Source organism: Nipponia nippon, unplaced genomic scaffold (assembly GCF_047370975.1).
Source record: "Nipponia nippon isolate SJK-2023a ecotype South Korea unplaced genomic scaffold, ASM4737097v1 scaffold_39, whole genome shotgun sequence".
NCBI lineage: Eukaryota > Metazoa > Chordata > Aves > Pelecaniformes > Threskiornithidae > Nipponia > Nipponia nippon.
The window spans coordinates 1,562,474-1,583,444 of NW_028262357.1; the positions used below are offsets into that span (position 1 = coordinate 1,562,474).

General features: G+C 39.4%; 1 protein-coding gene across 2 annotated transcripts; it reads right to left on the minus strand.

Moving 5' to 3' along the window:
- Positions 1-5,064: 5,064 nt before the first annotated feature.
- SUB1 (SUB1 regulator of transcription) lies at positions 5,065-20,291 on the minus strand. Of its 2 annotated transcripts, XR_015707956.1 has the most exons (6): positions 20,206-20,291; positions 18,194-18,266; positions 16,319-16,438; positions 11,011-11,119; positions 9,275-9,378; positions 5,065-8,552 (listed from the first exon to the last, which is right to left on the minus strand). XR_015707956.1 is itself a non-coding variant. In XM_087773284.1 (5 exons), the coding sequence occupies exons 2-5, from the start codon at positions 18,263-18,265 to the stop codon at positions 8,473-8,475; spliced, it is 381 nt and encodes a 126-aa protein (XP_087629410.1). In that variant the 5' UTR covers position 18,266; positions 20,206-20,291; the 3' UTR covers positions 5,065-8,472. The 2 variants fall into 2 exon arrangements, 1 of the variants encoding a protein (XP_087629410.1); XM_087773284.1 differs by lacking the exon at positions 9,275-9,378.
- Positions 20,292-20,971: the final 680 nt, after the last annotated feature.

Here is a 20,971-nt window from a genome sequence, read left to right on the forward strand (position 1 = left end):
GGTTGACCTCTAAAAGACCAAGAAAGTACCTAGGAGGTTTAGAAACACTTTCAGAGTGAAGGATTCCAACCCAATAGTGCAGTGTTATTATAGGCCACATACATGCAGATTTCCAGTTCTTCTACAACAAATACTTGCGACGACCTTTCTACTCTACAACATCCAAATCCAAGTGCATGGATTGAGACTTAGTACCTGCTGCAGGTGATTTATTAAGAGAAGTCATCATTATGGGGTTAACTAAAAGGGGTTTACTAGTGAATAAATGATGATCAGATAATAATTAATCGATGACTGAATGGAAATTAAATGGTGATTATGCAATAAGTGAATGGTAATTAAACAGCGATTTGACAATGACTTAAATGATGATTTAGACGGCGGTCAAACACTCTGCTACTTACCACCATTTTAATAACTAACCTATAGCTGGATATCTCTCTCTCTCTCTCCAATGTCGCTAGCATAAAATATACTTTTAGGCTAAATGTAAAATGTCGCTTACATTGCTGTAGATATCAGATGCCGAGTAAAGGGTCTCTCAGCCTCGAGGAGCAACCGTGAGAGGCGTCCCTGCTCCAGGGGGAGATCGCTGCCGTGCAGGGGAGCTCAGTGGGCTCGGGGAGGCTACAGGCATGTGGAGCATAAAATGATGGACTCGCAGTCAACCCCCGCTTGGTGTTTGTGCAGGCGCACAGCTGTGGCAGCTTTAGCTTTGCCTAGTCCCAGCGCGGGCTGCTGTTACCTCCCGATAAGACATGGCCTAGACGCCCCAGTCCCTGAGAAGATGCGGTTCTCAGGGTTGGCAGGGCTGGTATCGGTCAGGCCCGCTTGTCGCTGATGCCTGAACCAAAGCACTGCTCACTCGGTCAGAGGGGGGGCATCCATCACAGCACCATTGACAAACTCACAGCACACACATATGCTGCGCTAGCCTATACTGAGTTATTACTTAAGTATTGTTGCCAGCACAGAACTTGCATTTAGTAGCCACTTACATAGAGATTTGGTTGAATATTTATTAGAGAAAATGTAAGTTATTAAAAAGTAATTATTGAGGTTTACCCCAGGGGAAAAAAAAAAATCTCAGTTCTCTGAAATATTACATACACTGTTGAAGATTTGCGAACAAGCTGTCAAACTGTTTTACAGGGAGGTTTTTAATTCACATCTTGTATGCTTTTAATCTGAAAAGCAGTGACACGAGTTATTTTATTCCACTTCTTTACACCTTCCATACATGTTGCATTCAAAAGATCCATAATGAAAGAAAGATCTGCTTGGCAGCAGACCAATATTACCTTACCTTGCACCAGGAGTCCCATCCTAAATGCTGTACTGATTGATGATGCCTATGGAAGTACATTAGCAATGGCTCAAGCAGAAACATAACCAGATGTGAAACAGAACGGAAAATGTGCTAAACTGTGTATCAATTGCAGAATTATAAATTTCTTGACTATGTGCTAATCTCAATTGTCTTGAAAACAAAACCACACAAAATAGAATGTTTAATTAATAAAGCTAAATATTCATCCAAATTTGACTTCAATAGAATAAACACACCAAAAGTCAGTTGTGCCCTTCATTAATACAGCAGACTGCTAATACCAAGGCTTTGGGGCAATACTAACCTAAAGCAGATCAAAGTCATTGCCCAAAGCACACAGCAGCCAAGAACTTCCACAGAAGAAATTAACAAGTCTCTTCCTTCAGCCAAGGATGTGACCTCCATCTGTGGAAGGCTCCAAGTTCTCACAAAGCTTCACAGAAATTTACCTATTCAGTTAAGATGGATGCTTCGAAGTATCAAAAGCACAAATAAAAACACTTAAAAACTATACATTGGTATAGATTCAATTAGCTTTAAAAATTTTGTGGTGCTAATCATAGTGTTTATCTAGGCAGATTGCTTTAAAAAAAATTCATTGCTATAACTTTTTCAAAAATATTGCATTAAAAAAAGGGCACGTGATGAACTTGTGTTTGAACAGAAGCAGTTCCAAATTTAAGCTTAGTGTTTAACAGTTTTGAGTTTAGTTTTTGCCTTCAAAATGAGAAAAATATTACTTCTGGAACATGTCCTAAGAAAGCTCAGAAAATAACTCATTTCTTTAGCTGCACATTTCCCTCTCCTCACCTTTTCACATGGCATATCACAAGCTTGCAATTTTATAGTCCTGACAGACACTTGTATCTCTTTTCAACAGTTGCTCAGACTATAGAGCAAACAGTCTCAGCCAGATAACAATCTAGGAATCTAACAAAATCTACTAAGAAATGCATCCAAGCATGACCTTTGCAAGTTCATTTTCAAAAGCTGCAACTGGAACATGTTATTAAAAATAAGGAGTTGCAAAACTCCTGAATGATCACAGGAAAAAATCAGTTCAGTTTCCTGCAAAACAGTTTGTTCCTACACATTTTAACAGATAAGCCACAAACATTTTCCACAGGTTACTACAAATTGTTTTGATAGATGAAAGGCACATTACTGTGGAATAGTAACATAATAGATGCTGTGTGAACTCGAGAAAAAGATATGCACTTTCGCTACACAGTCTCAGAGGAGTGACTTGAGTAAATCAGGGCAACTCCTTCTCCTACTACTGAAACAGGACTACACAACATACACCGACAAATCTCTGAAGGAAAAAAAAAAAGGATAAAAAAAGTAGGGTATATGTAGGGACAAGCACACTGCAAATTAATACATTAAGACAGGAGGGCAGTCTTTACCTCATCATAAATGCTACTCATGTCCTACGTGGCACTTCAGGAACTTTTCACACTACCCAAGCAACTGAGTTTTCTTTCCATTAGCCAAACCATTCCAATTACAAACACCCTTGCTTATGGCAAGCAGATATCCAGGTGATACATCTATTCATTTTCACCCCAGGAACTGTCTCACCGTGGTATTTTCCGAGTTGTTAATAATCACTTCAGGGGAAAAAGCGCTTGTCTGGTGCTTTCACTGCAGACAATAATCCAAGCGAGTATGAAGGAAATTACTTCCTTTGCGAAGTATGCATGTTGGTACCAGTAATCCAACTATTTTTAGTATACTTTATCACAATGCTAAAAAATAATGATACAAAGAGATAATCATTAATTGGCCTGTGTTAGCAACAGCAGCTATATCTGCCAACTATCATTAGGATCCAATCGTTAAGATATTCCTTAAGATAATCGCTAAGATAACGTGAGGACAGCCAGTGATGCTTCTGTTCCAAGAGGTGGAAGGATGCTTCCAGTCAGAATGCAAGTAAGACAAAATGCAAAGGGAGCTGCAGACCTCAGTAAGGGATGGCAAACGGAAAGCAGAGGAAACAGAAGAGCTCTGCAGAGCCATTTCACGTTGAGATAGCTAGCAAAAAGCTTCAAAGATTACATAAAATCACCACCACAAACAGACTGCAAAGTTTTATTGCTATATACCACCTAACTTGCAATTTCAAGTAGTTAATTGTTAGGGTCACATCAATCTCAAGCTTGTTCTTAATATACAACGTCATTTGCCTCTCCCTCAGATATGTTGTGTGATGGTATTTTAGTAAATAGGACAACTTAGGTCTTTCTGTTCCTAAAATGAAATGGGCTTTATTTTCAACAGCCTGAAAATTATTGTGACACATTAGCCTATTAGTGAAAGCATAAAACATTTAAACTCTTAAGGTGTGAAACAGTTCTTCTTTAGATAACAACACAAATAACAGGGTTATGTAAAATCTCACCATGTCTTTACTTCAGCAGGTTTTATCTTGTTAACTTCTGCCCAAGTGAACTGATAACTAACAGTAGTCTACTAGGCATGCTGGCCAAGGAGGCATAAAATGTTTTTCTTATTTAGCCTTATCAAATACACCTAGAGATTTCCAAGAACAGTCTGTTCATTCCACCAACTTTTGCAGTGTTACAGCAAGCTCTCTCCACCTTCAGGACTGAGACCCCACCTTCCTTCCAAAGGATAACAAGGTTTTTAAAAACTTGAGTCCTCAACCCAACCTCAGTTCCTACCTCATTCGCCATCCCATCCATGACAAGTATACGGATTCACTGAAAAATGAAAAGGAAGTAAAATGAAAGCCAAATTAAGCAGATCTTAAAAAAAATAACATTTTCGTTAAGTGAAGCACAATACCAACAGAACAGCTGTCACCAAGTTCTCAGCCTTTCAGTTATCCCCATGACTAATGGCATGTCCCTCTGCTCACAAGACAGCACAATTTAAGCTTCCCTGATAAACCATCACTAAGCCAAGGACCATTTATTTCAGTTTGTCAGCAGGTGTCTTCAGACTTTTACCTAACAATATTAAATTAAGAGCAGGGGACACAGGCTTGATTCACAACAGGAAAAACATTGCCTATCTGATGGCTCTTTCATACCTAAGTCACCAGAGCTACAGTCTGCTACTATCAGTAAGTGGACAGCAGCAAATGAGAAATAGGTAGGACACAATGACCCTTCATCAACCCCAAACTCCATTTCTTCCCTTTGAGCCACAGCCGTTTCTGTTTCTGTGGCTACAAATTGCTAAACTAATCAAAATTACTTGAAAAATCTGTTAGCTTCAAGGATACGATCAGTTAATCCACTCCCTACAAATCAGTCACAGCAAGCATGTGAAAAACAAATACCCTTCCTAAAGAAGCGTACACTGACCTAACTGACCAATGATAATAAACGGGTTTTTATATCTAATCTATGGTTACATTTATTGTCAGATCAAAAAGAAACTCCACTGAAAAAGATAATCAGCCATTTTCTTAACAGTAGTTACTTATGAGGCACTTTCCTTCTGTTTGATGTTAGAAAAGTGTGTTTCATCTGCTGCTGGCATATATACATGACAATAGTTCTTCTATCAGTGAAAAACTTCTATCCCTCCAGGCTACACAATCAATCCCCCACCCACAAACATGGACCGAGTATCAGATGATTAAGTTTTCGAATTTCCAAATTACAACAGTTGAAAGAAACAAACAGCAGTTTGCACAACAATTTAAGAAAAAAAATAAGCTTTAGTGCAGCTAAATTTCTATTAAAAATAACGCTATGTCAACAGAAGGCTTCATTTATTTCCAAGTGTTCAGATTGTTATTACACATATGCCATTTAACTAGGTTTTATTTGAACATTAAGGTAATTACAGTTGGAGGGCTCATATTTCCAGTGGCCTCTCTGCAGCAGATACCACCAGAGCGAAACATGAAACATTCCACATGGTTAACAACATCACATTTGAGTTACCAGAATTACATTTTTGCTAACAGATCACATAAGAAGTACGTAACTGGGGCATTTCCTTTAACAGAAATATCAAAATTAGTACTGCATTCGTTTAATTTCAATATGAACATCTCTACATAAGAGCAACATCGTACATGACAGTTTGATTTATCACACATATGGTACTTTGGCAGCTCTAACTGTGACGTATTTTTTCCTCCTAAGCTCAACAGAAGGTTTAATTTATAAAACATATTGCTAATATGCCCTGCATGAACATGAAGAATCAAACGCATCTTTCTTTTGCCACTTCAATGGGAAAGGGAGGAGTGTTTTTATCTCATATTACACTGTCTTTTCATACATGCACTATTTTCTTCCATGGACACTTCTACATGTACCCTAATTACCATTTTGTCTGCAAGAAAATAACATTTATTCAAAAAAATCTGAACTTTCTTCTCAAATTAGAAAGAGTACAGCCGTAGACAATTACATGACAAATCACTACCAACTATTTATTTTAAAATAACGTGGAATGTGTCAAATTTTTATCAAGTAACAAGCGCATCAGTCATCTGAGATGCAACGAATTCCCTCACAACTCAACGCATCCCATCTGGAGTTCATTTGCGAAACTGGTTTATTTAGTTTTATTTAGTTAAGATTGGCTCAGGTCAAAGACATGATATTTTATAATTATTACAGGCAGAAATATAACTGGCAGATGGAAAACTTTAAACACACAAGCTAAGTAAAATCAAACTGCCCCGAGTTTTATCAAGTAAAATGGGATTAACAGCTCCAGTAATTATCACCACAAATTCAGCAAGGGGGTTATCTAGAAGAGGAACTAACAGATCTTGGTTAACAAATACTAATTTCTTGGAACACCTCTACCATCAGTTTCCACAAGAGAACTAATCACTATATTAAAACTTTTTCACTTACTCCCCTCAAATGAACAAATTTTTCTCCACTTTCCTGAACACAATTATATTGTATTTTGATACACAACTGCCATCCTATGACCTACTACCACAGTAATCTAAGTGAGGACAGTGTTCCCTCTAATATAATCATGCACTTTAAAGTAGCCACATGAAAGTTTTGAGGTAAAATGGGCGAAAACTGGTTGCAAAATTTCAGATTTAAAGGAAAAAAAATCATATATACATACCGCAAATAAAAAACACCTAGAACCTATCGATAGTCATCTAAAGCAATTTATTTCATTCATTCATCTGTGAAATTTTAGCAGGTATTTCATATTTATTTTATTTGGTCCAAATATCCCTACATGCCTTTGAGAGTCACTCAAAAAAGAATGTGCCCAAAAATGCATCTGCTACCATAAAACATCTCTTCACCCTCAAGCAGTTCTTACAAATTCAGGTTTCCTGAGCTATAGGAAAACAGATCTTAATTTTATTTGTAATACGTCAACAACGGGTAAGTTAAAAAGCAGGTGGAGATATCTGATATAATATTTAAATTAAGTAACATATTTAATTTGATGAAATCACCCTTCCTCACCCTTCAATACCTATTTGTATTGAACTATAAACTCTGCAGCACAGGAACAGTCTGTGTATGGCACTTCCACGCATGTCTGCAATATAAACAATTCTATTAAGATATCCCAAAATTAAACAAATAGTAAATCCTGTTTATCTATACAAAATTTTAAAAATACATTAAGTTTAACATCAAATGGGAAAATTACGGCCAAACCAATTAAGTTGTACATTCACTACATAGTCTTGAAATGGCAATTTTCATGAAGTTGTTTCATCTTCTTCCTTCGATTAACTGAATCAAGTCAGAAAATGAACTCTTCTCCAATTCCGCTAACATAGATTTCTTCACTGTAGTTACACGTCAGCTAACTTTGATCTTTCACCGTTAACTTCCATACTGGCGTGCCCCTTATCTCTCCAAGTTCTACTCAAATATCATATTCTCCCTTCTTCATTCCATTGTTTGTGACGCCTACCAAGGAGCCCTTCAACTGGGGCAGCATCTACGCTAACAGAGCTTCCACTGGACAGAAGCTTCTCTTACCAGAATAGTACAATGTTGACAAGTGAAGTTTGCTGGAGTCATGATCCACTACGTACCAGCGCTTCACTTAAGCGCTAAGTGTCTTCCGTACAAAAGATAAAACAGCTGTGCACATGTAAGCCACACAAAGCAAGCCAAGTTAAGTGGTTTGGGCAGGCAGCGTGGACAGGGCAGAAGCATGATAGCCAGCCATTTTGGCTGAAGCAATTTTAACCCTGTTTGACTGTTTAACCTGTGTTACAGCCTAGTTTAAGCATCATTGTTTACGCAATACTCTCAAACAAACAAAAGCCCTACAAAGACAGGTTAACTGTTCTTTACTATAGAATAACTAGCTAGTATGTGTTCAAGAATGAATTTAATGCAAAGCTTGAAAAGGGTACCTAGCTAATAACCACATTTGGAGCTTTTAAACACTATCTTACTCTGAGGTATATGTCTATTACTGTAAAAGTTTATGCATTGCATTCTAAAACCTAGGGTCCAAGAAAAAAGGCTATTTGTATTTTCTAAGTCAAGCAAGCTAGAGAAAAATGGGAAGAAATAGCATGTGGCTTGTGTTCAAGTGTTATTGTTTAGCATAACACCTCATGCAAGTAATGCAAAAAAGTCAATATACTCAGGAGTGTTTACATCTGAATAAATAGGGTAAATTAGCAAATACAGTATTTAAAATTATCTACAAAAATGTGTTTTACCAAGTATTGACTGTTTGTATCAAGTCTTAAAGCAGAAAGCTGTCATGGCAATACCAAATAGTATGAAATAAAAGAAAAAATTAAATGGAGACATTTTAAGAAATCTCCTCAGAAAACAAATTCATATTAACCGTAAACTAAACTGAAACTAAAACAAAGACTAAAGCTATTAGGCGGTCTTATCAGCAAACACCTTCAATCAAAAGGCCATAAACAAGTATGCTTTACATATTATTTGATTTGTTTATTTTACACCATGAGGTGAAAGCAACACATTTCCTTTTAGTAAAGTATACACAAATAACCTCACTCAGAATACACTTTTAATGCACATAAAAAAAGTATTCATCTTACAAATCGTTTTGCAATCCAAATATACAATAGCTTGGAAAACAATATTTTAGAAAACAAAAGCCAATGTAAAAAGACCGCTTGAAACAACGAAAATGAGAAAAGTTTCGGTATGGCTCTGTCTTTACAGTTTTCTTACTGCATCATCAATATCAGAAATCTGTTCCTTCAGCTGGTTCCACTGTTCTGGATTTAAAGAAATACCTGAAATGTGTTAAAAATAAACACATAAGACAAAGAAAATTGTGGTGCAGGATCTTGCATAAATACTATCAGTCTATGTCGTAACTATTCATGCTTGAGCTACTTCAACAACCATCTCAGTTACAAAGTGAAACTACTCATTTGGAACACTTCAGTTTAACTTTAGACTTTAGCTTATCTCCGGACTAGTATAAATTACAAAGAAAATGAGCACAGTGTAACAAATTAATTCATAAGTGTTAGGCTAAACACAGGATGTGAAATACACCTCTGGCCTTGACAGAAGGCGGCACAAAAGCCAAGTGAGATGTTGGAAATCGTTCGTATTCCTTTTGGCTCCTAAAAGCCATACCGCTGTGGACTGAACTTCTATGCACTTTTAAAGTACCATAATTCTGGGATTTTTTTTTTTCTCTCCTGTTTCTTAAAGCATTGTCAATAACACATACTATAAGTAACATTTTGGAGAGACTCTATCCCACTCCCTAGCACTCACAAACCATCATAGAAGTTATTTTTTCACTTCAAGTTCACCATAGTTTCTAGTGACATTCGATCAATAATAATTCAGTAGCTCACAAACCATATCTTCAGTTCTAAACTTGTACTTCCTCAAGCTTGAGTCCAGGCACATGTTTCCTATGTGTTGTAGTCTCCTCATTCTTCTCCTACAATCTCTATCTCTATGCCAACTCCATGCAAGTATAGACTCACAGGCCTACCTCTCATACTCTCTCCAGCCAGGCTCTTCTACTATTTACCCCCACTCTCCCCCCTCAGTGATCAGGCTTCCTTCATTGCTTTCTCCCTGTAGGTGGAGCAGGACCTGAAAACAGGTGAAACTTTGAATTCCATTTTTGGGGCTCATCGCCTTTTTTCTCTTCTACCATCACTGTCTTATCAGAGCACCACCATAATTTTGAGCAGCAAGCAGTCTGCATGGAGCTACTCTAAGCAGTTTTCCACCAGTTTTTAGAGGGCAGGTTTCTTTTGAAAACAGTTATGTCAGGTGTGCTAACCATTATTAGGGGACCAAATGTCATCAAGATGTCCCTGAACCACATACCAGATGAACTGCATACAGTTCAGACCTGCTGTTCGAAACAATGTGACACAATAATTTAAACTGTTGGCATTTTTTTTCTGTTTTTTTTTTTATGACAAAATTTCAACTGCTTATATGTTTTTAGGATAGCTAGATAAGCATCTCATAAATGCATCAATGGAACATTTGACTCACATACTGTATCAATTATTAATTTTATCCTAATAAAATTCAGACCCTTTTGCCACATTGATAAACATTTCTATCTACATCATGTAATTTTTGTCACTTGCCCTACCCATCAAATCTCATTGTAGTTTGCCACTCAAACTGCATATACTTTTCACTTCCACCTCAAAACACAGCAGGTTAAAGTCCTTAGTAGTTAATCTTTTTTGTTAAGTAGCAACAACAAATCCAAACCAAGAAATTTTCCTGTACAGTACCAGTACACCTGTTCATGCAAACCTATTTTCAGTGGTTATTTAAGAAATGTTGAAAATGCTTCTCAAGCTTTCCAAATGTCTATTCACCGAGTTGCTCCTGGACACACCAGAAGAATGTAACAAACCTCATGCTGATTGTACATTAAACGTCTTCAATCTCCAGGGCGGAATGTTTCATGCTTACCTCTTTCCTCAGTGCAATACAGAAACCAATTAAAAGTAGGCTTTTCTAACAGAAGCAACATGACTTTAAGCAAAGCACTACTACTGCAACTATCCTCGCATCCTCATCTTGCAGGTGGCAAGGTTCTGAGAATTGTTCAGTGAATGTGTGCCATAAAAAGCAGGTATGGGAGTGGCAATCAAAGGTACAATGGTTTATGCTGTGCTGCAGATTAGAAGCACAGTACCAAAACTTGAACACTTGAGGTTTTTTCACCTCAAATAAAATCTTGACATATTTTTTCCAACATTGGTCACTTTAAATGTTTTAATTATTTTAATCTACAATTTGATAGAAATTGAAGGACATAAATGTTTTAAAGAAATTAACATCTTATCACAAGTGAGTAAGTTAAAGCTTTTCAGTGAATTTTGAAGAAATACGCTTGTAATGAAAGAAAGAAATTATGTTGATTAAGTTAATCAACGGGGGGGGGGGGGGGGGGGGGGGATGAAAAAGTATGGCTATGTTTACAACTCCCACACCAGATGTGCTTGTATTTGATGCCTTGTTTTTCATAAATCATGGAGGATCCATTTAGGAAAACAGACTCAAACGAACCCACTTTCATTTTGTTTATAATCTACAGATAAAACTGATCTTTGTTAAAATATAAATTATAAAAAAGTAAAAATACAGCTCTAAAAATATCATGTAGCAACAAAGTATAAAAATCTGATACACAAAGTTCTCCAGCAAACTGCAGACAATGTTTTAATACAAAATAACAAAGCAGAACAATACCTTTTCTGCCAGGCTTCATTTCACCTTCTTGATCCATCCAATATTCTCTAATATCAATTAAGACTTTCCCTTTAAAGTCACGAACACTGACATACCTCATTTTGCCAATCTGTCAAAACACATATAAGGGTCTTTTAGGTATTTTACATATTACAGCATTCACTATTCCCAGCAGTATCAGACTCGGACATGTGACATTGCACACTGCAGCTTATTTTAGACACCAGAGAAACAACTAGATCAAAAGCTTAATCCAGAGTAGTCAGTAGGCTAATAAGTAATGACTATATAAATGGATGAACGACTTAAAATGAGTTGAGCATTCAATGCACAGTGCAAAAGTACCTCTCCTAGAATAGAAATACCTATATTCTTAACACGCTTACTTCTTAGAAAAGCCACTAATTTACTGTTTTCTGAAATAAAATTTTGCCTCTATTATAACCACCTTTGTTTGCAGCAGTTGTAAACAGGGAAGGAGGGAGCTCTACTCGCAAATCTAAATTTTAGTCCATTCCACATGTACAGAAAGCAACTTAGATATTAACATGAGACTACCACAATTTCTAGAGGGGTTTTTGTTTGGTGTTTTTTTTTTATTATTTTTTTTAAACACAGTAAATACAGATGGAAATGAAAGTTAGCCACCAGCTGTCCCATGGCTACTCCCAAGTCCTCATGGCACTTCATTGGAACTGTGGTTAAAAGACTATCACCATATCAGGTGTTCCAAAAAAACATTCAAATCCTTTATGTTTACCAGCATGTACCATAGTATGAAATGATTTTGGAATTCCGTAATTTCTGCACCACAGTGGCTTAACTGAATTATGAGGGTGCTTTGGGGTGGGGGGGGCAGGGCAGGGGAGCACAGGGAAAGTGAAGCAGTCGCACTGACAACCATGCATTTACAGATTTAGGCTCATTAGAGTTCTTTCCAAATTTGATATAAAACTATTTGTTCACATAAATTCAAAGTATAATGTGAATTTGAGAATCAGAAATCAGATAATAAAAACACAATCAAATACAGTTCATGTAAGAACTTCTTAGAATTCTGTATGCACCTTCTGGATACACTTAATGAAGAAAGAACACATTCTAAAGTAAACAATTTTAAGATAGAATATTCCTTCCTGATAAAACATTAACTTTAGTTTTTAACTTCCTTAGTTTATGCATCTTGCATTGTGATACAATTTAATGCAATTTAATAACCTTCCATTGATTTTAAAACCACGAGGGCATCTTTAGATACCGTAAGCCTGAAGCAGTTTTCCTACTTCAAAGCATCCTTTACAATGAACAAGACATTACAGTTTATAAGACAATATTTTTCGATTGATTTATTAAAGACTTTCACAGTAGTACAAATTTAACATGCAGAAATAAGATATGATGTCACAGTAGCTTAGTTCTTTCAGATCACGTGTGGTACCACGCCCAAGTCAGTCAGCACTGCTGGCAAAGAATATCCCAAATAGCCTACATGAACATTTCTTGGTTTTACCCTTCAATGCTTCAGTGAGTTTTAAGGTCACCTCTAAGCACAGCTTCAAGTAGTAGTACTCCACAACACTTTTTGTTTCCAGAGCTATCAAAGACTATTAGTGCATTGCCAAGTAATTCCAGATTTGCTCTAGAGAAAGAAAGTCTAAAACAATATAGCAGATTACAGCTGCAAATACAGTGCAAGGGTTTAGGATTTGAATTTTAAGGATAAGACTGTATGTCTTAATTCAACTACAGTAAGGCAAGGGGCAATAATGCAAAGTTCACATCTATTCAATCAGTAAGTCTACATTAAATGGAAACAGTTCCATATGAAAATGCTGAAATTAAGTCAGGTTTTACATCACTGTCTAGATTTCAGCTGAATGTGCACATTAGATTTTGAATGTTTAGTTGAACTCTGTGCAAAACAGTTGCCACTGCTCAAAGCTTTAAACAGGCTTCTAAAGTACAGTTTCAATTAACAGCTAAGGTTAAAAACCTCAAGCCAAATCTAAATTTAACTATTTAAGAAAATTGATGTTTCTTGATGTTCAGTTACCTGCAATTCTGGCACAGATTCATTTCTGAACAGTTCTTTTTTCACACAGCAGCTGATAGCCCTAGAATAATTTCACTGATCTAAGACACCTTTGTATCTCCATAACCACAGTAGTGTTCCAAGGGCTGTATTGACTTATCACTGCATCGTTACCGCAGTTGAACCTTCACAGACAAGTTCATGTGCTTTTTATTAAATATTACACCTCCTTAGATTACACTGTTCTATTGAATTACAGATATTAGAAGACTTTAGAAGCATTATTTCCAGGTTTTTGTTTCTTAGAATAAAATGCACTGAACTGTGTCTCATTTCCTTTCACAGCTATACAACTGACTTCCTGTATGAGTTTCGGCAACAAACTTCTTCACTGTCTTTCCTCCTATTTCCAGTTTGTCTTGATTAAAGTGTATACACACTGTGGAAGTAGAAACAGCAAAAAAGCATCCTTCTTTCTTAGCTGATAACTATATGTATAGCATTAGGAGAAGCACAATAAAGAGTCCTGTAAGCAGTAAGATTTGCAACACAGCAAATCAATTGTGAAACGCATCGGTGACCACCTAAGTTTCAGAATTAATGTGCTAAACCAATCATCTTTCCAGAGCATCAAAAACTTACATATTTACCTACTTTCAAGAGCCTATGATAGATACAGACATTACACTTGGAAACTGAAGAACTTATTTCTCACAAGTCAAAGAGCTAGTATGACCCAAAGTTTAAAAAAAAAAAAAAATGAGAAGGACAAGAGAGGTGGGACAATACACAGATGGGCGACTTTTGAAGTAACAATTTCAGTGAAATGCCTGATCATGCCATGTGGTTCCACTCTGGGTAGTCATTAATACTGCATCCTGACAGCATTAACAAACCTTATCCAAATCAGGCATAGGTGGATAACAGGATTTGTCAAACTAACCAAAGCACAGGATGCAGAGCTCACGTTGGCTTGAAGCCACCGACAAGAATCTAATGTATCAACACTAAACCCTTCCACACTAACATGAATAATGCTTGTCCTTAGGGCCTCTAGTAATACATCACAAATGGGAGTAAGATAAATTTCTGCTCCCCAGCTGCAGCCAAATCTTTTAAAAAATTCCGAAGTATACTAGGCTACCTATAAAACCTAAAAAGGCCAAGACATGTAAATAAGTAAAATACACTTGGTCTCTTATACTGAATTAATTCCTTCTGCTTACATTTATACTATTCTTCATAATTAGTTTCAAGAATACCATTACACCAACATCAGGCTCTAACAAAAATAAAACATACATTTTTATGAAAATCCTGAATCTTCTGAATACAGCAGTCACAATGACCTCTGTATGAAGGGAACCTATATACTTTAAAAACACAGCCTGAGGGTGTAGAACAACAAGCCTCTAAGTTTCACATCATTTGCTGCCGCTCCCACACAAAATATGGACACCGCAGAACTTCTGGCTATCCTATGAACGCTTTACAGCCTGCTTCCCGTCAATTGAAGCCACACTTGTAAGTTATACTGCAAAACCACTAGCACATCAGAGATCACTTTACTGCCATGGGAAAGCAGAAAGGAGAGTTTCTAGTATTACTAATAGTCCTGGAACAAACAAAACCATACCTAGAAAATTAACATGCAACTATATCTTCTAGCATGGTCTCCTGGATAGGGGGGAGAGAGGGGAAGTATCCTCAGACCTACAGTGCTATTTCTACACTGAAACAGTTGCATCTTAGTTAATGCACAGAAGCTGATGTAGCATGAAAAAACCTGACAATGCTTCACATAACACAATAAGGGATCTAAAAAAAATTTTGTTGATGAACTAGAAGGCAGGCAGAGACTAACACTGATGGTTTTAGGTCAAGGTGATATTCAAATATTTTTTCTGCATTATACTCAACACTGGAAGAATCCTGTTCTTTATCAGACTAATAGGAGTCCTCCACTATCTGTTTTTAGTAACTTTTTATTATCTTAGGTCAAAAAGGTTGAAAGAAATCAGAGCATGCAAATACTTTTGCTTTCATTTGAAAGGGTTTGGGTATTTTTGCATCAGGGGAGTATTAAAAATCTTAACAGCTTTCTCCAAGGCTGGAATTTCTGAACAAACATAGCATAAAGCTTATACAGAGTTTTTTTGAGTTTTAACTGCAGCTCACCTCATAAGGTGTAGAAGACACAATCTCATTTTTCCTACATAATTCAAAGCATGCCCCAGCAGAACTAGAAATATTATACCCTTCCTTTGATAGGGAAGTCTAGGCATTGCCTTCAACTGAAGCTCTCCCTCCCAACTATACGTGAAGAGGAAAGTGAGAACTGATACATTAAAAATAACTGCCCTGTGTTACAGTATCAGTTAAGCAGGTCTTCTCTCTAGAAAAGATTTTTTTTTGCCATATTGCTTTGCACAGCTACAGCCCAAAACCATTTCTTTTGCCTTACTCAGTTTTCGGGCCATCTCACTAGGCACCTCTCCCATACCTTTTCACAAACTTGACAATCAAAGTCTCTATGAATTTAAGTACCTTTCCAGCCAGCTAGTCAGAGGCATTTCGTAAGTCTCGATTCACACCCCTAAAAAAGGTAATTCTGAGCTACGTGTATTCTTGCACAGCTTTCAGCACACACTGCTATTGCCTCAGCTAACCCCAGGAACTGCAATACCCTGAATTCACAAACGCATCTTGCTACTGAGAAAGTTATATTCATCCCATCTTAAAAACAAGGACAATGTCAAAAATTACAATCTTTCTGATGTTCAGTGAGAAAAACCTGCACCATAAAACAAAGGAACAAGCAAAACTTATTCCAAGACACTGTCTTATAATACAGAAGCCAAGTTGCCCTTGACCTAGTTAAACAGGAATGAAGAGTCCATACTTCGGTTTCCAAGAACCTTTCTTTCAAGAGCCCTGATTAAAAAACATTTCCATGTAGAGACAGTCCTGATCTAATATTTACAGTACACTCATGGTAAGTGCTGTATTTACCGACAAAATGACTACCCAGAGTTACCACAGGCAAAGACACGAGGGTTAGACCAACTGCTACAACTCGGATTCTTTTACTCTGCTGAAATCTGACAATGCTTTTTCTGAGCATCTATCTGCATGCTAGCATCATAATCTCCTTTGGCCAAGGCTTCAGGAGACCAAGCACTATGCTGTCAAGATACTCAGATGACCTCGTAAAATTTATACTGAAGATGATATAACATGTTACCTTAACCAGGCTCTAAGAGTCATCAATTTTACCTGAAACATATTCTCGTCTCTGTTACTGCTTTGCTTAGAAGAAGCTGCGCCTTTTGAACTTTCACCAGTCTTTTGTTTCTTTACAGGCTTTTCTGGAGCTGCTTGCTTTTTCCGCTTTGCCTTGGAGCAAGAATAAAAAAAGCACGAACCACAACTCATTATATAAGTTACAGAAAAGTTTACGTTAGAGGTCACAAACTACTACTATGCAATGCACATTATCACCTTCCTGTTGTGAAGGCAGAAATCCAATACTGTACATTTAGACTAGAATTTAAAAAAAAAAAAAACTTCAAATGAGCCTAATTCTGTTCCCAGTAAAGTTTACCTGATATTTTGGCTTTAAGGAGAACTGAATTAGATCAAAATACATTTCAAAAATCCTACTCTTTCTGCGCACCAATACTGTTGGTTCAGTAGTTTTAATAAAAAAATTGAAGTCTGATTCAAGTTTCACCTTCCTTTCCTCTGAGTGCAACAAAAAAATGCAGGACAGCTTACAACTCTTCTAGGAAAAGAAAAACACTAGATGAGATAATAAAGAAAGGATCTGGAAATCACGTCCAACAGAGAAATATTTTTTTTTTAAATCAGCATCTAATCTCTGCTCATAGCATGATAAATTAAACATGTTTTTAAAACATTCAGACAGTGTCACTGGTAAATCCGATTACCCACAGATGCCACAAAATTACTATTTCTACTAATGGTTATATAGTAACCATGCCCATCCCAAAAAAAGAGTAATACAAAGATACCAAAAATTAGTCTCACCTGCTACAATCGTATTGTGGATAACCTCCTTTAAAGACAAACAGTTCCAACAAATATAGGAGGTTGTAGCAGGGGAAAAAAAAACCAAACACCCTACTGCCCACTAAAGCAGACTGTTAGACTACGTCTTTTCAAGAATACAGCTCCCTATCAAAAAAATCACCTGACCATTTTCTCTTATATTAAGAGCTGACAGAATGCCTAATTTGCAAAGTGCAACCAAGTCACATTTGAACCAGTTCAGTAAAGCAGATCAAGTCTCTTCACATACTACATTAAAAGACCTTATGTCTGTGTTACCACCTAACATTTTTTAAAAAGATAAATTCACTGGTTTTTTTCTGGTTTTGTTTGTCAACAAAACAGTTTAATAAGTTTATGCAGTTTAATAAGTTTATACAGTTTAATAAGTTTATACACACTTATAAATTAAATAACTATTAAAAATAAATGGGAACACTCCATTTATACATTTAAAACGGTCAACATGTGTTAAAATTAATCAACTTGAAGACATTCAGGTTGGCTCAGCTTTTAAGTGAGAAACTAGCAGATGGTATTACAGTAAATGTAGGAATCTGAAATAGAGAAAAAGAACATGCAAACAAGATAAGCAAGTGGCACATGAAGGACAGGGCAAGTGGAGCTTTTTGTTTTGGACAAGTAATCCAGATACCAAAGGCGGGGGGTGGGGGGGGGTGGGGGGGGTTTGTCCTCAAAATTAGTCCAAATTCTTGCCACCAGGGGCAGCTTATACAGAAGCCTGCTATTACTTGCCACAAAGCAGCAGAAAATGCCAGGAAGCTTGTAGTTAGATACATCATACAGAAAACCCTGAAGAGAGCAAAACACAACTTAGGAAAAAAAAGTTCACTGCAAGGCAAAAAGCATCCTATCCACCCAAACCCTAATCTCGGGAAGTGGTTTTTTTGTTGTTGTTGTAGTTGTTGGGGGGTGGGAGAGGGGGGTGGTTTGGGTTAAGCATCTGATAAATGATATGGAATGACATGCATGTCGTGACGTAACGCTCACACAATTCCTTCACCCCAGCCTGAAATGTAAGAGTTAATACAGTAGTAATAAACCACATATAATGTTCACCTTTTTGTCAACTTCACTATCTGAATCACTGGCAGACGAGCTTGAAGACACAAGTTCCTTTGACTTAGGCATTCTAGGAAGAGAAAAATAATGTGAGAACACTGTACACGGAGTATGTCCAATTACGGCTGGAAAGCCATCTTCAAACCTGTTTGTAAAAGCCCATCTTATTCAAAACCCTCCTAAAGACTTTCTGCCTTTTTATATAAGCTTTAATACACGTTGGAGATGCGATCTCAAACACTCTTCCCTCTTATATCTCTTCCCCTTTTTGCTTCAACTGCATTAAATGCAGCGTTTCAGTTTCGTAACTGTTTACAAAGGGACAATTTTCCCACCAGTTTCATAGACCCGTGGATATGGCAGAAACCATAATGTAAAAAATACAATACAATACTGTCCTCCAGTTGAATTCTATATATTACATTCACAAATATAAACTATTAAGGCCCTAGCATTATCTTTACTCCTACATGGGCATTTCGCCCACTTGGATTTGCAAGCAACATGCTGCACAATCATCATCCACGAAGCTAAAGTTCCCACCAATAATACAAGAGTCTGAAAAACACCTCGGTTACAGTGAACTACAGTACTGCAATTAATGTTTCCACTGCAGCTTCAACACATCAGTCACTAGAGTCTACTGCATTTGCCAAACAAGTAGACATGCAACTTTCCTTGAATACATGTTGCCAGGTGTGCTTCTACATCTCTCTAGTATGCAAACATGTGGTTAGACATAGCAGTTGCACATCTTGCCTGCTACTAGAAACTCTTTGTAACAGATAAATAGCTCATTTGTTCTTTCAGAATAAAAATAAGCATCCCAGAGAGAAACTACATAAAATGAACTACAGCTAGGAAAGGCTAAGAAAACACTGAAGAAGCAAATCTCAGGAAACAAAAAGGAATAGCAGTGTTTTTAAACTGGCAGTGAAAAAAAAAAAAACATATGCAAATGAAAAAACGGAGTCTGCATAATGCTAATGGATCAACGTGGTTCTAAAGTAGGGTAAGTTCTGTCGTAACAGCTTGGAGCACAACGATGGAAGCTGTAGCACTGAAAATGAAACAGGGTACGGGGAAACACAGATAAACCACGCTGCAGGATGGAGGCAGAGGAGAGCTGGAATGGGACGATGTAAAAATAAGCAGAGCAATGACATGAAATCGAGGAGCCGAACAAGAAAAGACCTGAGAGGCGAGGGGCGCAGGCCCCAGCAGGGGATAACCCCAGGGTCCGCGCCAGGACAGGGAGTGACAACATGGAGGAAGGTGGGGGCGGAAACTGGAGGAAAAAGAAATGGGGGGCGGCACGTGCCCCTCGGGAGAAGCTGGCAGGGAGAGCGTGAGGAGACACCGAAGCACCGGTGCGAGCAGGGGCCGAAAGAGACGGGCCGAAAGAGGACGAAGGAAAGGGAGAGAAGAAAGACAAGCCAGGACGAGCTAGGAACACCAGGTAGGCGGATCCCAGCCGCCATTTTCCTCCCCTATTCCTCTTTTCCACGGCTCGTGTTGCCCCCCAGGGGAAAGGAGCGAGGGCCCGAATGGGGGGCACGGGCAAGGACGACCAGGTCCTCCCGGGGCAGGGTGGCAGCAAGCGGGCTGCAGGCCACCGGCGGCGGAGGAGAGAAAAGGCGGCACAAAAAAGATGGGTCGGGGGTCTTCAGCGGGCAGGGTCAGATCCCGGCGTGGGGGGAACGGAGCCGGGCGGTTCCCCGCCGCCATTTTCTCCCTCACTCAAATCCTCTTTGCCCCCCCAACATGGCAGCTTCTCCTCGACAGCGGCTCCTCCTCCCGCCCCAGGCCCGCTCCACGCCGGGGCATCCCTCCCGCAGGGCACAGCGGGCACTCGAGGAAAAGGGGAAGCCTCGCCACACGGCCACCCAGCGCGCCTCCTCCGCGCCGGCCGGGAGGCGCCGAGGCCCCGGCAGCCGGCGACGGGGACGGCGGACGGGAGAAAATGGCGGCGGCCCCGGTGGGGCGCGAGGGGGGACCCCAACACTCACGTCCTGCTCCGCGCGCCGCTCCTCCGCACCGCGAGAGAAACGGAAGTGACGCAGCGCGGAATCCCCGCCCCTACCCTGCACCACGTGGGAGGGAGCGGTGGGGAGGTGTTTAAAGGGGACGCGTCCCTTTGTTTCCCGTTCCTGCCTCCCCCGTCCCGGCGAGGGGCTGGGGCGGGCGGGCAGCAGCAAATGCCTCCCGCGGGGCCGCTCCCCGCCTCCTCACGCCAACCAAGCGCCGAGGGGGGCAGAAACGCGCCCTGCCAAAGGGAAACCTGCGGGGCTGACGGCAGGGCCTTTCCCGCCCCGCGGCCCAGCCTGGGACCGGGGCCTCTGCAGCGCCGCGGCCCCGCTGAGGGGAGGCGCCGCCGGGGCCGGGGCCGAGCCTTCACCAGGCGCCTGCCCCCCGCTGAGGAGGTTGGGAGGAGGACGCTTAATGCCTAACGGGAGCCCTTAAATAATAAAAGAAATCCGTAAATGGCCGTTTTCTTCTGGACGCTGCAGCGGTTCCTCGATCTCGTCCGGAGCCGCCCGGGCAGCAGCCGTGCCCGAGGAAGCGCCGTGAGGCGGCGGCGGCTTTGCATACCGAAACCGCAGCCCCGGGCGGCGGCCGAGGCGCTGTTGAGGAAGGCGCCGGTTCCCCTTTCTCCCACCGGCCGGCCCGCCTTTCGCCGTCTTCTGCAGGGCTGGGGCGCGGGTGGGCTTGGGGGGCTCCCATCTGGGCAGTCCCCTCGGGCCAAGCGCGGCTCTGAAGGGACCGAAGGTTAAA